Here is a 19,424-nt window from a genome sequence, read left to right as displayed (position 1 = left end):
TCCTGCCCCCTCAACTTGTGCTTCATTTTTTCGAGGGGGGGTCATAGACCCGCTTTTGAGAGAAGACTGAGCCAAAGTAGGAATTGAGCACTTCAACCTTTTCTTTGTCCTGTTATGAATTTGCCATCCTCATTAAGCAGCTGAACCACCATTACTTTTCTCTGTCTTTTTCTTTGCAGATATCTGAAGGAAGCCTTTTTATTGCTTTTAGCATCCCTTGCTAACCTAAGCTCAGTTTAAGCGTTAGCCTTCCTGACACCATTTTGGCACTTCTGTGCCACCTGTCTGTACTCTTCTTTTGTAGCCTGGCCTTCCTTCTACTTCCTATATTTATACTTTTTGTTTTCAGGTCATCTCTAAGGTTTTTGTGGAGCCACATTGGTTTCTTCTGTTGTCTTCGATCTTTTTTCTTTCTTGGAATTGTTTGTAATTGTGCCTTTAAGATTTCCTTTTTAAAATATTCCTACCTATCTTTGACTCCTTTTCTCATTAGTCATTGATCAGCAAAGAAAAGAGCTAGTGAGTCATTTATTGTCCCAGAGAGTATGGGACATTGCTCCCCTTGAGAAATTGACACAGACATCAAGGATAGCTCTAGGGAAATCAAAGAAAGTCAAATATGAAGAACTAGGGATGAAATTTATTGATTTGCAAATACAGCAGAATGTGGGTGCGTGCCTGTTGGCATACAAGGGCTCTGGAGTGTGTGGACTTAAGGAAACAAGGCTTCTATTTCAATAGATCTCAAATGAAATTTGCTGTGTTTACGGGTGATCTAGGTATTATGATCTGTGAGTAATGAATTAATTTGTATTAAATAAGTAAATGAGTAATTCATATTTAAATACAAGGTAGAAATTGAAATGTTAATGAATCAAGATATTGTTTGATATATGTAACCAGAACTAAATAAAAAATAAAAATTGTAAAATTCTAAAAAAAGAAAAGAAAGCATGTTTCAAGGCAATGAAGGCTCTTATTTAAAACAACCTTTTCAGATGTATTTATTTTCTTTTACTAGCACAATATTTATGTTTATTTATTATTACTTATTATTTACATTTATATGCTGCTCCACATCTAAACAGATTCCAGAGTAGTGAACAATAAAAGATGGAAAGAATTAAACAACTTATTCATTTTTTTAAAAAAACAACACCCCACAATACATAGAATCATAGAATCGTAGAGTTGGAAGGGGCCTACAAGGCCATCGAGTCCAACCCCCTGCTCAATGCAGGAATCTACCTTAAAGCATCCCTGACAGATGGTTGTTCAGCTGCCTCTTGAATACCAATAAAAACCATGGCTGGTCAAAGAAGCCTTCTTGAAATAAAGATTCTTTCAGCAAGCACCAAACACAACACAATGTTGATGCCTGCCTGGTTTCCAGAGGTAGTGGTCCCACAGAACAGGAGCCAGCACTCCAGAAGGCTCTACTCTGGGTAGATTCCAAGCAGGACAAAGGTCCATGCAGAACCACCTACGAGCATCCCATCTGATGACCTTTACAACATTCTTATTTTACAGTCTGAAACGATTCCTTATAAAATGAAAGTGATTTACTGTGTCAATATTTAATTTGGCATAGAGAAGCTATGTAGGATGTGGTATGAACTGGCTGCACTGTATAACCATCTGCTGAGAAATGGTTGAGTTCCAGCAATGTTTGAGGAAAAAATTGTTCGCCTTCATAATGATCATAACACTGCCGTTCTAACAGGTCCAGCTGAGGTGTCCAGTTTACTATCTTGCCCAGTTTTGTGGGACTAGTTTCACCGTCTGTGGCCTGAGGACATGGACAAGACTTATAAAGAAGTCAATCTGTAAACACCTTGAAATCAATGCGGTGATCACTAGAAGCCAACATGGATTTGTCAAGAACAAGTCCTATCAGACAAATTTGATCTCATTTTTTGATAAGATAACCTCCCTTGTGGACCGCGGGAATGCTGTGGACGTCATATATCTTAACTTCAGCAAAGCTTTTGACAAAGTGCCCCATGATATTCTGATTAACAAACTAGCTAAAAGTGGGCTAGATGGAACAACTATTAGGTGGATTCACAGTTGGCTACAGAATCAGACTCAAAGAGTACTTATCAATGGAACCTTCTCAAACTGGGGAGAGGCAACGAGTGGGGTACCGCAGGGCTCAGTCCTGGGCCCAGTGCTTTTCAACATTTTTATTAATGATTTGGATGAGGAGGTGCAGGGAACGCTTATCAAATTTGCAGTTGACACAAAATTGGGTGGGATAGCTAATACCCTGGAAGACAGAAACAAACTTCAAAGTGATCTTGATAGGCTGGAGAGCTGGGCTGAAAACAACAGGATGAAATTTAATAGGGATAAATGCCAAGTTCTACATTTAGGAAATAGAAACCAGATGCAGTTACAAGATGGGGTATACTTGGCTCAGCAATACTAAAAATGAAAAGGATCTTGGAATTGTTGTAGATCGCAAGCTGAATATGAGCCAACAGTGCGAGATGGCTGCAAGAAAGGCAAATGCTATTTTGGGCTGCATTAATAGAAGTATAGCTTCCAAATCCCGTGAGGTACTGCTTCCTCTCTATTCGGCCCTGGTTAGGCCTCATCTAGAGTATTGCGTCCAGTTCTGGGCTCCACAATTCAAGAAGGACGCAGACAAGCTGGAGCGTGTTCAGAGGAGGGCAACCAGGAGGATCAGGGGTCTGGAAACAAAGCCCTATGAAGAGAGACTGAAAGAACTGGGCCTGTTTAGCCTGGAGAAGAGAAGGTTGAGGGGAGACATGATAGCAGTCTTCAAATACTTAAAAGGTTGTCACACAGAGGAGGGCCAGGATCTCTTCTCAATCCTCCCAGAGTGCAGGACACGGAATAACGGGCTCAAGTTAAAGGAAGCCAGATTCCAGCTGGACATCAGGAAAAACTTCCTGACTGTTAGAGCAGTACGGCAATGGAACCAGTTACTTAAGGAGGTTGTGGGCTCTCCCACACTAGAGGCCTTCAAGAGGCAGCTGGAGAACCATCTGTCAGAGATGCTTTAGGGTGGATTCCTGCATTGAGCAGGGGGTTGGACTCGATGGCCTTGTAGGCCCCTTCCAGCTCTGCTATTCTATGATTCTATGAAGACACTTGCACCAGTTAACCCACCATGTATCTTCTTGATGCTGGCCTCTGTGGATTGGGGGACCGTCTTGCAGTGGCCCCTCTTTTATCTACAGGGTACATTCCAGAGAATAGTATTAGGGGACTGGAGGTCATCCCCCCTGTCAGTCTTGCTGCGAAGTGCCTCAGGATGCCATCTTGACTTTGCAGCGTTTTCACCCTGCTCTCCTGTTGGAAACGGCTGGGATTACAACCGCAGTTACTACAGCAGTCCCTGCCCCAGTCTACCAGTCTGAAAGGCCTGACACCAAAGGCAAAGGGCTTAGGGGTTGGGGGGTGAGAGAAGCAAACCTCAAGCACCAGTCCTGGGCATCCGTATGCATTGGAGCTGAGCACCACTGACCCCCTGCAAGAGCTTGCCACAGCATATCAAGCAGTTTCTTGTTCTCAGGGAATATGAGCTCCAGCACCTGGAGAAGAGGCCCTGTCTCTGGTGCTCTGAAATTCACAGTATGCTGGGAATCTGGTAAAACCGTCACAGCTATCTTTTATTGGTTTATTTATTTATTACGTTTATATACCACCCCATAGCCAAAGCTCCTGTTTTGGGAGGGGAGTAAGAGGGAAACCCTCCCAAGCTTCTGCTCAAATTTAAGAGCTCAAATTTAAGTGTGTAATACGCTTCCTCTATGTGACCAAGTGAGTTCAGCTCTGTTCTGTGTATATTGAGTCTTGCAGAGCAGGAAGTTACATTCCAGGCCCAGACGAGGCGGCCGCTGGCTGCTGCATATCATGGAGGTGTCAATAGCCTTGCGCTCTGCCATCAGTGCCAACACAAGAAGGAGCCCTCCCCCCCCCACCAACCCAGCATTTTTATCAAACTCATGTAGTGGGGAGAGACGTATATTGTTGTATCGCTTCATTTGCAATCCGTCCTGAAGAGGAAACCATCAGCCGCTGGCTTACAACATGGCGTGCGGGGAGTCGTAGAGCTGCAGGAGGCGATCTGCTTCTCTCCAGCCAGACAACAAGGCTCCATGTGTGGTGGAATAGAACGTGCGGTGGGTGGCTTCTCCGGCAAAAAGAACCTGCGGCGGCTGCAAGGAAAAAGGACGGCATTCACTCACCCCAGTTTGGGGAAGATGCCCCATTCCAAGCCCAGCTAAGGAATGGCTGGAGGGGTAGAAATGTTGACCCCCACCATTTGGGGAAACCTGCCAGGGCTCAGCTGCCATGAGGCCGAGTGTGGATGTTCAACGGGATTTGAGGGAGAGGCTCCAGGAACCCAGTGCAGTTACCTTGGAGTAAGAGGCTTCCTCGGGTAGTGGCTGAGCCAGCGCATCGATGTTCTCTCCACTGCTGCCGACGCTCACGTAACTATAGGAGCCTCTGGTGTAGGGTTCGCTGTGCCATTTCGATCTCAGGATGCTCTTGGGGGGATTCAGGTGTGGATTTCCTGGTCCAGACAAGCACACAGCCAGTGAGCATTTGGGCCTACCAGTTCTGACATTCAGCAAAGTGCTTTAACAGCATGGAACAGCTCTGTTACGCGGAGCTCTTGTCGTTTTCCAAAAATAATTGGGACAAGCTGGGACAGTGAGCAACAAAACTGGTCTAAACTGGTTTGGGAAGGCCCCGGAACCCCCTTCCCATAAGAACCAGCTACTTCTGCTACAACAGGGCCACAGACTTGAGGTTTAATCAGGAATTCCGATAATTTCACAGAATCATAGAATAGTAGAGTTGGAAGGGGGTTGGACTCGATGGCCTTTTAGGCGCCTTCCAACTCTACTATTCTATGATTCTACGGCCATCGAGTCCAAGGGGACTATGCAGCCCTGGGGACTATGCAGAGGTTCCTGCCATGAAGCAGGGGGTTGTATTTCACTGCTCGGTCCTACAGTTCTGTGACTGAAAACCACCTGTGCCTGGTTTCATGCCCCAGTGCAATTGAGGACCACCTAGAATTGGGATACCGGAACGTTGTCTGTTCTTTTGCTATGGTGACTAATTCACATCTTCATCTCAAACATTTCTCATGCATACTGCATTGTTAAAAGCAAAGGGTAATTTGGCCTCGACTGCAAATTCTTAGTTTGCAAATAAAGTGAAGTTAAGAGAAGATATTGAACAACTTCTTCATATGCATCAGCAGAATTACAAACATTTCGGGAAATTTAGGCCACTGGTCTTCATAGAACACTGGATGAGCATGTGCGTGCATCATCCGGCACTTGCAAACAGACCAGCTTAGAACAAACACCTACCTGTGACTCTGCGGAATACTTGTGTTAGGCTGGTGAGAACCTCAGCATCTGAGAGGGTTTCCATGAATTCAGATTCTCTCCCAGCGATGAAGCCACAGAGAACATGCCCATACCTGTATGGTGAAAGGGCAACAGGAGAAAGACTCTTGTCTGCAGAGCAAGGCAGCCTGCATATCGGCCATGCTGGCCCCATCTGGCTCCAAGCTGTCTTCCAGCCAGGCCAGCCAAATGCTGCAGGGGATTTCGTGCAATGTTACTCACCCCATGCATTTCAGAGTGTGTGACTTTCAAGAGGAAACTCTTATTTCATGAAACAGAGGGTACGTGCCTCTTGCTAATAGGGCCAGTAGGGGAGGAAAAAACCATCCTGCATATGGGTCTTCCTTGCAAAAAGCCATTTATGATGATAGTGGCAGATACAGGCTAGCAGAATTCATTCACTCTGCTATGTTCATTCACACACTTGTCTTATATATCATAACAGCTTTATCCTTAATAAGGATTTCTATAAATCTACATAGGATAGAATATAACAGGGTTGTACTTGCCATCTGTCAGGGATGCTTTAGGGTGGATTCCTGCATTGAGCAGGGGGTTGGACTCGATGGCCTTGTAGGCCCCTTCCAACTCTTTGAGTCTATGATTTTCCAGTAAAATAATCTGAAGTCTTATTTTAATGATGTTACATATGTTTGCTACCAGTTCTGTAGCTTTACCCTGGAATTCCTTTCAGACTTTCCTGATTGCTACTGCTCCTAGTTAACTGTTAATATTTTATCAATTAGGTTTTGAAACCTCCTGCTTTGTCACCTCTATTGGACACAGTTTTTCATATGTGGGCACTACTCAACATCTCTCTGTCCATCTTTGATGTAATGATTTTGTTTGACATATCTGCAATTTCTCAACAACGCTGTGTGTTTAATCAAACAGGTTTCCGCTTTTTATCTTTACAGCTTTATCTGTAGTAGCTATTTCTTAAAGTTCCCACTTAGGAGATTTATACCCCATGTTTCTGGACTTTGAGGGACCTAAAATGGTCTTTAGCACAGGTGTATTCCCATATGTAGATCCTCCATCTTTTCATAAAGGGACAGACCCCTTCATCCTATGCCTGATGTCTACTCAGCTTCTGGCTGTCTGGGTCTTCATGGGGCAAAGACTAGACTCTCCCCAGAAGCACCTCAACACCGCAAAATCCAGGAGCAGACCAAATAGTAACATCTCCGGTAGGAGGTCATGGCTAGTCCTGCCATACGAGCAGCGTGTTTAATATGGATTTTGAAAAGCCTGAACTTCATTGACTTTCTCTTTTGAACGTTTGCATAGATAAATTCAGGGCATTATTTCAAGCCTACATAGATGGTCTAGCCCTGTGATATTAATAGTATGTTAACAAACGACCATTGTATTAAATAAAATAGGATAATTTTTCTTTAAAGCTGTGATAAGATGAATTTAGGAGATACATCTATTTTTACTTTCCCCAGAAGAGAATTCATGGGTGGCTTAATCTCTAAAGAGAGGTAAGGGTACTTGTGTACACTTAGACACACATTCCATCAGTTTCGTTTAGAAGGCAAAAGCATAGCAAAAAGCAGACGTGGCTGACAAGGCACGCACCACATCCAGAAAGTCTGTAGACCATTTGGAATACTGTCCTCTCCAGTTATTTGATGAGAAGGCACGTGGAATCAATGCCTTATGTGTTTCTACCAAATTAGGGAATTTTAGGTAGAATAATGCAAACTGAATCTAAGCATCTATTGGACGGCGGGGTTGTGGCCCAACTTGTGGCCCTCCAGATGATTTGGCCTACAGCACCACGGAGCCTCACCATTGCCTTTTTTGGCTAGAGCTGAGAGGAGCTATAGGCCAAACCATCCAGAGGGCCACAAGTTACTCACCAAGCCTAATAAAATGGCCAGACAGATCAGAGGGTGGATGTTTTGGGTGGGGGAACTCTTTGACCAATTGAGCAGGCAGCAACCGTGTCCCTGGCTGGGGCTGTGATCCCTTTTTCTTTAAATGAGCAGCTGAAGAAGAAGCATCCAGGTAAGGGAAGACGTGAACCTCCTCCTTCAATATTACTAACCTGGGGTACAAGGATCTTGTGGAATAACCTGGATGTAAATGTGAGGCCTACGCATAGAGCTTGGTACTGTTGCTTCTCTAAAGTCAGGTGGACAAAGCACAGAGGGGCCTTATCTAACAGGAAGGGGGAGGCTGAGGAAATGGGAGTGAAGAGAGCAGAAGGCCTTCATTCTTTACTAACATGTGAAGAACTTCTCGACTGGCTGAAATGGAGAATGGCTCTGTTGTCCCCGGACTTCTTTGGACCGTAAGCCGGTGAAGAACACACCCACTAGCAGGTGGATGGCCATCTGCTAGTCAGCTGAAGCCTGGCAAGAAGGAATAGCAGGGCTGAGCCATCCCCCTCGACAACACAAGAGCCTAAAAGAGGCAAAGGGAACATCTAGCTCATGGAGCAACTTCATCTGAGCCACCGGCTTCTCCCCCAGGCAGGGAAAAGCTCTGATCTCCGATCAGCTGCTGATCTGACAGAAGAGCTTTTCTGTGCTGTGCTGAGAAAGGGCTCCCTTTGTCACCGTGCAGCAGGGAAAAGCAGTGACCTTTCCATGGAAGAAGAGATCATGCTTTCACTCCATAGGCACTTCACTGTCTTTCCTAGGCGGTGGGGGGTGCGCATGAATGGGTGTGCATGGCAAGCAGGCCAGAGGCTACATGGCAGCAGTACAGGTGGGCCAGCCCACAGCTGCCATGGAGTTCCTGACTCTCTGCCCCAGAACAATGAGGCCCTTGGGCTGAAAAGTTCCCCCACTGCAGGTCAAAGAGATGCTAATTTCCACAAGAGGCATCAGTATTTTCCTGGGTTGCTAGATCCCGAGAAGGGAGGGAAACAGTTCCACAAACTGATCAAGGACTTGAAGGAACAATCCTGCACCACAGATTCCATTTTCTACTCCCTGTCTAAGACTAAAGTTCCTCCCCACCTCCCCGAAGAACATATGGTAAGAGAAGGGGGACACAGGGGGAGAGAGAATGTGTGTGATGACCCTGGCCACAGTTGGTAGATAGTCATAAGAAGAGCCCTGATGCTGGGTCAGACCAGCATTCTGTTCACACAGTGGCCAACCAGCTGCCTGCAGAAAACCCACAAGTAACATTATTATTATTATTATTATTATTATTATTATTATTATTATTATTATTATTTTATTTATATAGCACCATCAGTGTACATGGTGCTATATATATAAGCTATATAAACTATATGACTACAACTGCCCCCTCCCCACACCCCATGTTCCCCAGCAACCAGTGTACATAGCAGACTGCCTCTGATACTGAAGGTAGCACAGAGCCATCAAGGCTAGTAGCCATCAGTAGCTGCCTCCTCCTCCTCCAACAGAAATGTACACACTATTCCAAGTGTGGGTGCACCCATATTTTCAATTCCTTTTCTAATTATGCCTAATACGGGATTTACCTTTTTCACAGCAACCACATACTGGGATGACATTTTCATTGAACTGTCCACTGCAATGACAAAATCTCTTTCTTGGTCACCTACCACTGTCTCAGAACCTAGAATCATAGAATCATAGAATAGTAGAGTTGGAAGGGGCCTATAAGGCCATCGAGTCCAACCCCCTGCTCAATGCAGGAATCCACACAAAAGTATACCCGACCTATCAGCATTTGGATGCTATCAGTGTACACCACTTTACACTTGGAATTATAGAGTTGGAAGGGCCATTTAGAATAATGACTGCAACTCCCTGCTCAGTGGAAGAATCTATTTTAAAGCACCCCTGATGGCTCTGCAGTCTCTCCTTCAATACCTCCACCTAGGCAGTTAGTACGTAGTCTGACTGCCCTGACCATTAGGCAGTTTTTTGTGATGTTCAACCAAAATCTGCTTTCCTGTGACTTAAGCTCATTACTCTGCCCTACCATCTTGGATGATGGAGAACAGTTGCGTCCTTCTTCTGTGGGACAACCCTATAGTTACTTGAAAAGTGCTGTGATCCTGTCCACCTCCCACCCACCCCACCAGACTTCTCTTCTCAAGGCTAAACATATCCAGTTCTTCAATCTTTCCTCGCAGGACTGAGTTTCAAGTCCCCTGATCATCTTTGTTGCCCTTCTCTGAACTTGTTCCAATTTATCTGAATCCTTCAAGCATGGACACAGTATCTGATGTTAGGTTTGACCAGAGTAGAGTGAAATTATTACTTTTCACGATTTAGAAACTATACTTGTATTGATGCAACATAAAATTGCATTTGTCTTTTTTGCAGCATTATTATTATTATTATTATTATTATTATTATTATTATTATTATTTATTGCATTTTTATACCGCCCAACAGCCGAAGCTCCCTGGGTGGTTCACAATCATGCCGCTGACTCGTATACAGCTTGTGACCGACTACAACTCCAAGATCCTTTCCGCACATTTCAGCCTGTCTTTCCCATTTACCTCTCTGGCGGGTGGAGAACAATGAAGCCGGAAATCTTTTGGAACCAGGCAGCCTGCAGATGTGTGGGTGGCTCTGCCAGAGGTGATTCGTCCTCCCAGACCACCTTAATCAGTTGACAATCTGGCTTCCAGAATGGCTCATCAAATTCCAAAAATACTTTATTGTTTGTCCCAAAGCCCAGATTTCTTATTGCTGTCGCCTTCTGGGATGGAAGGGGAGGGCAAAAAAGGGTATCCTGATGTTCTTTGAGGAAACCTAGTGAGAAGGACACAACAAAACACAGATTAGGGCAAGAGTGTACTTTGAAAACTGTCTCCTGGGCAGGGCATACAAATGCTTCAGTGAGCAGTGGAGAATATTCTGGACTGGACGGGTGTGTGATAAGTATTTTAGTATTAGTGCTACCCCTTCCTTTCATCTCTGCTGGACTGGTCATACTGCTGCTGGAAGATAAGCCATGATGACAAGGATAACTCTCTTTCTCCCACCCGTTGGGACCTCAAGGAGGAACCTCAAAAACTGCGGCTCAAGGAAGGAGCTGCTTAGACCCCTTTCCTTCAGGTCAGTGCCTAGAACAGCCAAGTGACAAGGAGGAAGGGGTGGCAGTAATGCTAAAACAATCATCTTTAATGCTTCCTTTATTCCAGTGCAGTTTCTTGTGCGCAGGAGTAGGATGCAGGCTCCTCACTGGATCTTTCACTCCTTTGCCTGATAAATAGATTATGGGCACATGGCTGTGATGTAAAATCTAGAATGTTCCTTTTCCCTGACACGCAGACACGCAAGCACCCACTCACACGCACACATACATGTACTCCCCCCCCCCGGAACATGCACAGGGACACCTGGGAAGGGTAAAGGGATGCACAAGTCAAGGAGGGGGTGAGTGGCCAGATGCCCCCAGTAAGAACTCCATTTACCCCCATGCAAGCAGCATGTAGGCACACATCAAGCTCCAGGGGACACTGATTAAGTTAATCCTGCCAAATCCAGCCCACTGACTAACTGCCCAGACATGGCTTAGGTGCACTTTAACACCATAGGTCAGTTTCAAATGACACTGACCAGTTAAACTCAGCCAAGTCCTTAGGACTGCCCCCATGCCACATCACCAATAGGGGAGATGCTACAGGTGCAGAGCACACCTGGGAACAAGGAAGTAAAGCACATGGCAATGGCAGCCGAGTAATCTCAGCTGCAATTCTCCTTCTGACTACTGCATAGAAGTATATAAGCTATTGTCTTGCCCCAGCGTCGTGTGACTGATTTAGCAGCGGGAGCGCCAAGAGGTCACCTTATTCTCAAGAATAAACGTTTGGAGCCCAATGCCTTGCCTGTGATCTTTCATGAATGTTTCAATATTGGACTTGGATGCACTTGGATTAGGCATAATTTATGCAACAGCTGGACACTCTGGAGGGAAATATGAGCTTATGAGGGTGTCCCAGATCTAAAGAGTTGAAGCACCAACACTGCTCAATGGTTGTTTTTTGGGGGGTGTGTGTGTGCTCAGTTGCCACCCAGATGCCCTCCTCTACAGCCCCACCACCTCTGCAGCTCATGTCTGACTCAGCCAACTGCTGCCAACCATGGCAGCACACTCTGTGGTCAAAGTTCAAAGTCAGATCTACTGTGTTATAAAGGGAAGGAACGGATAAAGAGGGAAAGTTGGCTGCAGAAGCCATTTAAACCTGAAGGAGAAAACCAGAAAGCCAACGAGACTTCACCTAGAGGCACTGTGATGAGAACATGATCTGCCAAGAACTTCTCGCCATCTTCACATTCCACCTGAACTCTGAAGCATCTGCCTGTGGGTGCCTCTTCCAAATACGAGCTCCCCCAACGAACAGTCTTCACTGGCTTATCAAACAGCAAATTCCCTTTGGGCAGCGATGCCATTATGCAGTTTACGAGACTTTCATATCCACTGCAAGAGACAGAATTAGGCCCCCTGGTCTGGGATCTGCCTCTACTTGGAACTACCCCACCCACCACTGCTGGGCATTTAGAAGTTTTGGAGCCCAGGCCCATAGGACACAACTAGGCACTTATAGGTAACATTTCTATATCACCTTTCTGGAAAATCCAGTCAAGTAGGTTTACACAAACTCCAGAAATGGCTCACTTGGGGAAGGTGCAGTCGCGGCCCGGCAGCATGGTGTACTCGCCGAAGGGCCCCAGCGCCACCTGATCCAGGCTGTGGCAGCCGCACACACAGCACTCCAGCTTGAAGAACGCATTGAGCACGGCCAGCCTCAGTTGCAGGTGGGCCTCGGCCTCCTCCTCCGGCCATTCTTCGGCGGCTGCCTGGGCGACCCGGCTCTTCAGGTATTGACCCAGGCTGGGCACAGGTGGTGGGCCCTGCTCCTGCAGGCGTGGTGCAAACTGGCACGCCTCCTCCAGCAGTGTGGAGAAGAGGCTCCACATGGAGGCCACCAGATCGAGGCTGAGCAGGCTGCCACGGCTAGAGTAGCAAGCCAAGGGCCCCGGCGGGAGACCGGCCGCCTCCACCTTCTGGTTCTCCTCGGCTAGTGCCGCCTCATCCAGCAGGCCATGCTCCGAGGCCAGCCGGAAGACGGGGTTCTCCGGGGATGGCCCATGGATCCAGTGCGCGCCCAGTTCCACCACCTGGTTGCCTGGGAGGGACAGAGAAAGGGAGAGAGTGGCCATTTCCCCCTCTGAGCTGCCCCCAGGGAGGGAGGAAAAAGGGAGGGACCCCACCCACCCACGCCTCGAACAGGGGGAGCTTTGCCGTCAGAGGACTGTGCCCAGAAGCTTGGCTTGGCTGGGAGTGTATTTGACTAGGTTTAGGGTGTTTGGCCTGAGGGAAAAGGTGTTCTAAGTGGCCTGTTGTCGAAGCAGCCCTAAATGATGGGGCTGTAACAAAATATCCCTGTAACAAATAGCTTGTTTAATAGTCCATCTCTTTCTCTGTGGCCCACCCAACGCCTCAGTCCCCATTGACGGCTACTAGCAGGTTTAAGCGAAGGGGCGGCAGCGGGGAGCCCCCCGGGTGGTCGTGGCAGAGCGTTCCCGGGGCCCTTAAATGGAAGTGTTGGCCTAAATAGAGGAACGTGAAAAGATTCATTTTTAAAAAATTTTCTTGTTTAAAAGGTTATTTTAAAAAACTTCACGAATAGCCCAATGTTCCAGATGGTGTCAATCCTTCAAGGGCTGTATTTAACACAGAATGTATATGTGTATTAGTATTTAATTACAAACTAATAAATATGCATAACCAAATACAACAGGGACAATACCATTACATAAGAGTTGTTAGATCATTATGATAGTTATCTCTATAGGATATTGACATAAAGACCTAAAAGAAACCATCTAATGCATTGAAGAAATTTATATTGAGACAAGTCTAGCTTTCAAAAGCAGGGTGGTTTAAAAAACAAAACAAAAAAACTTAATCGTTTCAAAAACTCCATCTTATTTTTTAAACTTTTAAACGAGGCTTGTTGTAACTAGGAAATACCTTATATCTTTTGACATTTTGTTTATTCTAATTATTACCATATTTTAAACTGAAGAACCACCTTAAAAAGGTCCTTTGGAGAAATGGCAGGTTTCCCTTTTAGAACATTGGACTTGCATTAAATTTCTTCTGTAACATGAACCAAAAGCAGGAGTCATTTTTGGCACGCCTTTTACTCCCTGAATAGTCCCACGCTCTTGCAAATGTCTAGTTGTTAAATCTTTGCAGGCACTTTCTAGAATTGTAGCAGCAGAGCCAGCGTCTCTCTCCTTTTGCGCACACTTTTGGTGCTTCTCCCTCCAACCCATTTTTAAATAGGGGAACCCCACAGGACGGGGGGGGGGGGGGGCCGCCGCCCAGGGAAGGCGCGGCTTCCCCACAAGTGGCGGCGGCGGCGGCGGCGCAGGGGCGGAGAAGCCCCTCGCGGAGGGCTCCGCCACCCTCCGCGCTCCCTCCCTCCTTCCCTCCTTGGCCCGCGCTGGGTGCTGCCTCGCAGGGGAGCCCAGCCGAGAGCGGGGCCGGCCGGGCCACGGGCGAGTTCGCCCGGCTGCTTGCGAAGCGCCCCAGAGCGGCGTGGAAAGGCCAAGGCCGCCGCCGCCGCCTCGCCACGCAGCCTTACGGAGCTCCCCGGAGCGGATGCGGCCTCCCGCTCGGCCTGTGGCCTCCAGCAAGCGCAGGTCGGCGAAGCGCCCGGAGCCGCGAAGGAGAAGGCGCTGAGCTGCCGCCAGCCCGGCCAGCCCCGCGCCCACGATCAGCACCCGCGGCCGGGGACGCCGCGCCGGGACTCGCTCCGCCGCCGCCGCCGCCATGGCCTCCCGCTGCTCGCGCGCCTCTCTTCGCAGCCGCTGCCTGGCGCCCCGTGGACTTTGCCTCGCTCGCCGCCGCCTTCGTCCCTCGGCGAGGAGGAGGAGGAGGAGGAGGAGGAGGAGGAAGGGCCGCGGAACCGGCTTCTTCTTCCTTTCGCCCCTCCCGAGCCCCGGGAGAGAGCCCCGCCCCGCCCCGCCCCGCCTTTAGGCCGGCGGGGCGGGATCTTGGCTCTTTTTGCTGACTCCCGGCCTTTGGGGGTCTTGGCCGCAGGGAGACTGAGCTGCGGCCGGCACGGGAGCCCGGCCGGGCACGTCGATCCCTGGGCGTCGGCGCGAAGCCCCTTAAACGGACAGGCCGGAAAGGCCCCTCGTGCTGCTGGGCCAGCCCAAACAGCCCCCGCGAAACCGGAGAGCTGCCACGATCCCTGCGTCGCCTGGGCCTCGGTGGTTATTACAGCGCGCTTCGAAATGCGATAGTCCCTATTAAGCTCTCTGCTCTCAATCGAGGTGTCGCTTTGTGTAGAAGTTGCAATGGACTGGAGGAGGGCTAGGAAGTATCCAGACCAGAAACCAACACAACTCCTACTTAGAGCACCCTTAAGCATTACGAACTTGCCCATTCATTTCAATGGGTCTACTCTAAGTAGGGCTTGTTAGAATTCACCCTAGAATAGGAATTCCACTTGGCTGGGATGGCCTAGATTTTCCCCAAAAGAATCTGGCTCACCAGGGAGGGCGGAGGGGGCGTTGTTTAGAGACCCCTTCTCAAACTGAGGGGAGGTAACAAGTGGACTAGAGAGGAACCAGTACCTCACGTGATTTGGAAGCTATACTTCTATTAATGCAGCCCAAAATAGCATTTGCCTTTCTTGCAGCCATATCGCACTGTTGGCTCATATTCAGCTTTCGATCTACAACAATTCCAAGATCCTTCTCGTTTGTAGTGTTGCTGAGCCAAGTATCCCCCATCTTGTAACTGTGCCTTTGGTTTCTATTTCCTAAATGTAGAACTTGGCATTTATCCCTATTAAATTTCATCCCGTTGTTTTCAGCCCAGCACTCCAGCCTATCAAGATCACTTTGAAGTTTGTTTCTGTCTTCCAGGGTATTAGCTATCCCACCCAATTTTGTGTCACCTGCAAATTTGATCAGCGTTCCCTGCACCTCCTTGTACAAATCATTAATAAAAATGTTGAAGAGCACTGGGCCCAGGACTGAGCCCTGCGGCACCCCACTCGTTGCCTCTCCCCAGTTTGAGAAGGTTCCATTGATAAGTACTCTTTGAGTCTGATTCTGTAGCCAACTGTGAATCCACCTAATAGTTGTTCCATCTAGCCCACTTTTAGCTAGTTTGTTAATCAGAATGTCATGTGGTACTTTGTCAAAAGCTTTGCTGAAGTCAAGATATATGACGTCCACAGCATTCCCACAGTCCACAAGGGAGGTTATCCTATCAAAAAATGAGATCAAATTAGTCTGACAGGATTTGTTCCTGACAAATCCATGTTGGCTTCTAGTAATCACTTTTCTGAAGAAAGCCTTTTTATTGCTTTTAGCATCCCTCGCTAATCTCAGCTCATCACAAGCTGAATATAAGCCAAAAGTGTGATATAGCTGCAGAAAAAGCAAATACTATTTTGGGATGCATTAACAGTTACTGGTTCCCCCTCGATTTGGCACTAGTTAGGCCTTATCTTGAATATTGCCCTATGAGGGGATACTGAAAAAACTGGGCATGTTTAGCCTGGAGAAGAGAAGTTTGAGGGGAGACATGATAGCACTCTTCAAATACTTAAAAGGTTGTCACACAGAGGAGGGCCAGGATCTCTTCTCGATCATTGCAGAGTGCAGAGTAAGGAAGTTACAGGAAATCAGATTTGAGCTGGATATCAAGAAAAACTTTCTGTTAGAGCAGTATGACAATGGAACCAGTTACCTAGGGAGGTCGTGGGCTCTCCCACCCTAGAGGCATTCAAGAGGCAGATGGACAGCCATTTGTCATGGATACTTTAGTGTAGATTCCTGAATTCAGCAGGGGGTTGGACTTGATGGTCTTATAGCCCCCTTCCAAGCCTACAATTCTGCATGATGTACTTACATACTCCGGTGGCTGTAGTCAGGAGGGCACTTCCCCAGCTGAAGCTGGAGTTACATCTGCATGTGTTCCTGACAAGGCCAGACAAGGCTTGAAGACACACCTTGCGTTTAAGTGGAAAATAGTCAAGGAACTCTGACACAGTCACATTTGGACTTCAAAAGAGGAAACCTAATGAGGGAACTGGTGAAAAGTTGGGTGTTGTTTTTATTAATTTGTTATTGTAGAGTTTAACAAAAATAAAAAAAGATCAGAAGAGCAAAGAAATATAACTACATGCATTACATGTCTCAATTTCAGTTATGACATGACAGCATTCAAGAAAATTTGGATTATACATAAATTTCAATAAAAACAGACCAAATATCCATTTATATGTTCATTCAGTGAGTATTTATCCTTCCAGTGTTGTAGTATCAGACTTTTGGCTGTCAAAAGGGTGTGGAAAATCCATTTACACTGACCATTTGTTAACTTTAAGGAAGCAGGTAAATAATTTAGAAGAACATATACATCAGCAAATACTAAAACGTGTTCCTTTTTTTAAAAAAATTATTTTGTACAATACTTAAACATACACCATTACAATTAAAAAACAACATACTACATAATTGTTAATTAACATTAATATCATATCTATATAACATAATCAAACTTAACATATAAGTGCATCCCCCACCTCGGGATCGCATTCCTGAATCCAAAATCCCATACTTTCTTCTGCTGGTGCTTTCCCACTTCCCTTAGAAAACACGAATATTAGGAACTGTTTCCAGATTCCTTCAAAATCATTTGTTTTAGCTATACCTCTTCTCAATTTAATATTACAAGTCAATTTGTCATTAATAGCTATATCCCATACTTCTTCGTACCATTCTTCAATACAATAATCTCCTTGAATCTTCCAGTTCCTAGCTACAATCAATCTTGCTGCAGTCAGCAAATTCATTATCAGTTCCTTAATTTCTTTTTTGCATTTTAAATCTTCAAATAGTGACAGCAATGCAACTTTTGGTGTTCGTTCTATCTTCATTCCCACAATTTCTTCAATCTCTAAAAACACCATCTTCCATAATTTTTGTACATATTTGCATTCCCACCACATATGTAAATACATACCTTTCCCCCCACATCCTCTCCAACAATTTGCTGAATGCTGATTATTTATCTTATTTAATCTAACCGGGGTTAGGTACCACCTTCATACAATTTTAAAGTAATTCTCTTTTATTCTCACTGACATATTTCTCAACGCTCTTTGTTTCCATAGTCCCTCCCAGCTCTGTTGTCCTATTTGTGCATTCAAATCTGTCTCCCAAACCATTTTCCCTGAACTATCCATTGACACTTTCTCTGACAATATTCTATATATTTCACTCATTAACCCTTTTGACGCTATTCTTTTTCCTTTATCATTTTCTTTTTTAACTATTAATTCCTCAAATTTCGTCAACTCTCTACAATCTCCATTTTCTCTTACCCACTTTTTGGTCCACTGTTCTAATTGCCAATAATTTAACCAAGTTAATTTTTTATCTCTTAAAACCTCTTCCAAATCCTCTCTTGTATTCATTTCTCTTAACCAATCCCTTAATTTCATTTTATTTTTTTCTATTAAAACTTTACTTAATCTACTCTTTAATTCCTCCAGGGAATTCTTTAGCATTATTACCGGTGATAATTTGGAGTTTATATTTACTCCAAATTTATCAGTGAAACCTCAAGAGCAGATTACCTATACTTTCAGCCCATTTTTTCCTCCTTCCCTAAAGAATACATATTCCAACTTCATCTCAATATTACTTGTGGTTTTATCCTCCATCCAATCTAAATCTCCTACTCCTATAATTACTTCCACAATATGCCTTAACCTATTAGCTATATAATATAGGTTAATATTTGGGAGACCCAATCCTCCCTTTTTTTGACTTAAATACCATTTATTTTTATTTACCCTCGCTTTCTTGTCCCCATTACAATAGTTGTTTATGATATTTTGCCAACTTTTTATCTCTGAATCTGAAATTTTTATTGGTAACATCCTGAGCACAAAATTAATCTTTGCTAAAATCTTCATTTTTATTAATGCTATTCTTCCAAACCAGGATAAATTTAATCTTTTATATTTTTCCAATTTTACTAAAATCTCTTTTTTTAACTATTTAAGTTCTCCTTCTCTAAACTCTCTAAATTTTTTGTAATTTTAATTCCCAAATATCTAATCTGACTCTCAGTTCTATTCCTTTTCCTTCCCATTCCTTCTCTTCCTTTTTAGTATAATTACATTACATTATAGTTTATTACCGTATTTCTTCAATTCTAAGACACACTTTTTTCCCTAAATAAGCAGCTCTAAAAATGGGCTGCGCCTTAGAATCGATGGCGTCTTAGAATCGAAGAAATATGGTAATAATCGCCTCTAACCCTTCCCCGCACAGCAACATACATTTGCAAGAGAGATAAAAGGAAGAAAAAAGGGGAGCGGCTTAATCCTTAGCCCCCGCCTCAGGGCAATCACAGCAAGCAAGCAACAGTTTGTTGGTGTGGGGTTAAGCACACACCACTTCCCGCGTCCTGTGGAGAAAAAGGGTGGGGGGTGGGGAGACAGCAGCAGCAACCATCTACCGCCCTTTGTGCCCTGCCTGCTCTGTCTCGCCTGCGAATTGCAGTTGCACTGACCTTCCCGGCTCACTGGAGCCGGCGCGAGACGGGAAGCAAGAGAGCAAAAGCCTGGCGCGAGGCCCCAGCCAAATGGGCGGGGCGCGAACCCTCCGGCAACCCAGAATTGGAGAGAGAGAGAGAGATCGGATGGGATCGCAAAACAAAACACACACACACACACACACACACACACACATACACAAATCCTGTCTCGGTAGAAATAGCGGAGGAGGCCACGAGATGAGGAGCCGCTCTCGCCTCTTTCCAAGAGAGGGGGCGAGAGAGGGTCTTGAGCACATGACGGTCCTTGGACGGCGCCTATTGCTTGGCGCTCCAGCCGCTCTCCCCACCCTGCGCGCAATCGGCAGGGGCGGGCTCGGCGCTTTTGGGAGAGATTAGCGCGGGGAAATTGGGCTGTATGTTACCGTCCTTTTTCTGTAAGGCTAGAATAGTGAGGTGGCTGTGAGGAATGCTTAAGGAGGAAGCCAGTTATGTTGGTAAAGTGTGTGT

The 19,424-nt window shown here is 45.9% G+C and overlaps 1 protein-coding gene across 1 annotated transcript; it reads right to left on the bottom strand.

Moving 5' to 3' along the window:
• Nucleotides 1–2,926: 2,926 nt before the first annotated feature.
• On the bottom strand, nt 2,927–14,161 carry PAOX (polyamine oxidase). Its single transcript, XM_063131711.1, has 7 exons — nt 13,972–14,161; nt 11,994–12,504; nt 11,596–11,795; nt 9,868–10,123; nt 5,361–5,473; nt 4,392–4,549; nt 2,927–4,190 (listed from the first exon to the last, which is right to left on the bottom strand). Exons 1-7 carry the CDS (start codon nt 14,159–14,161, stop codon nt 4,056–4,058), a joined length of 1,563 nt encoding a protein of 520 aa, XP_062987781.1. The 3' UTR covers nt 2,927–4,055.
• Between the last annotated feature and the right edge of the window lie 5,263 nt (nt 14,162–19,424).

This window comes from Elgaria multicarinata, chromosome 8 (genome assembly GCF_023053635.1).
Source record: "Elgaria multicarinata webbii isolate HBS135686 ecotype San Diego chromosome 8, rElgMul1.1.pri, whole genome shotgun sequence".
In the NCBI taxonomy this organism is placed as follows: Eukaryota; Metazoa; Chordata; class Lepidosauria; order Squamata; family Anguidae; genus Elgaria; species Elgaria multicarinata.
This window is presented reverse-complemented; position numbering and strand designations above follow the sequence as displayed.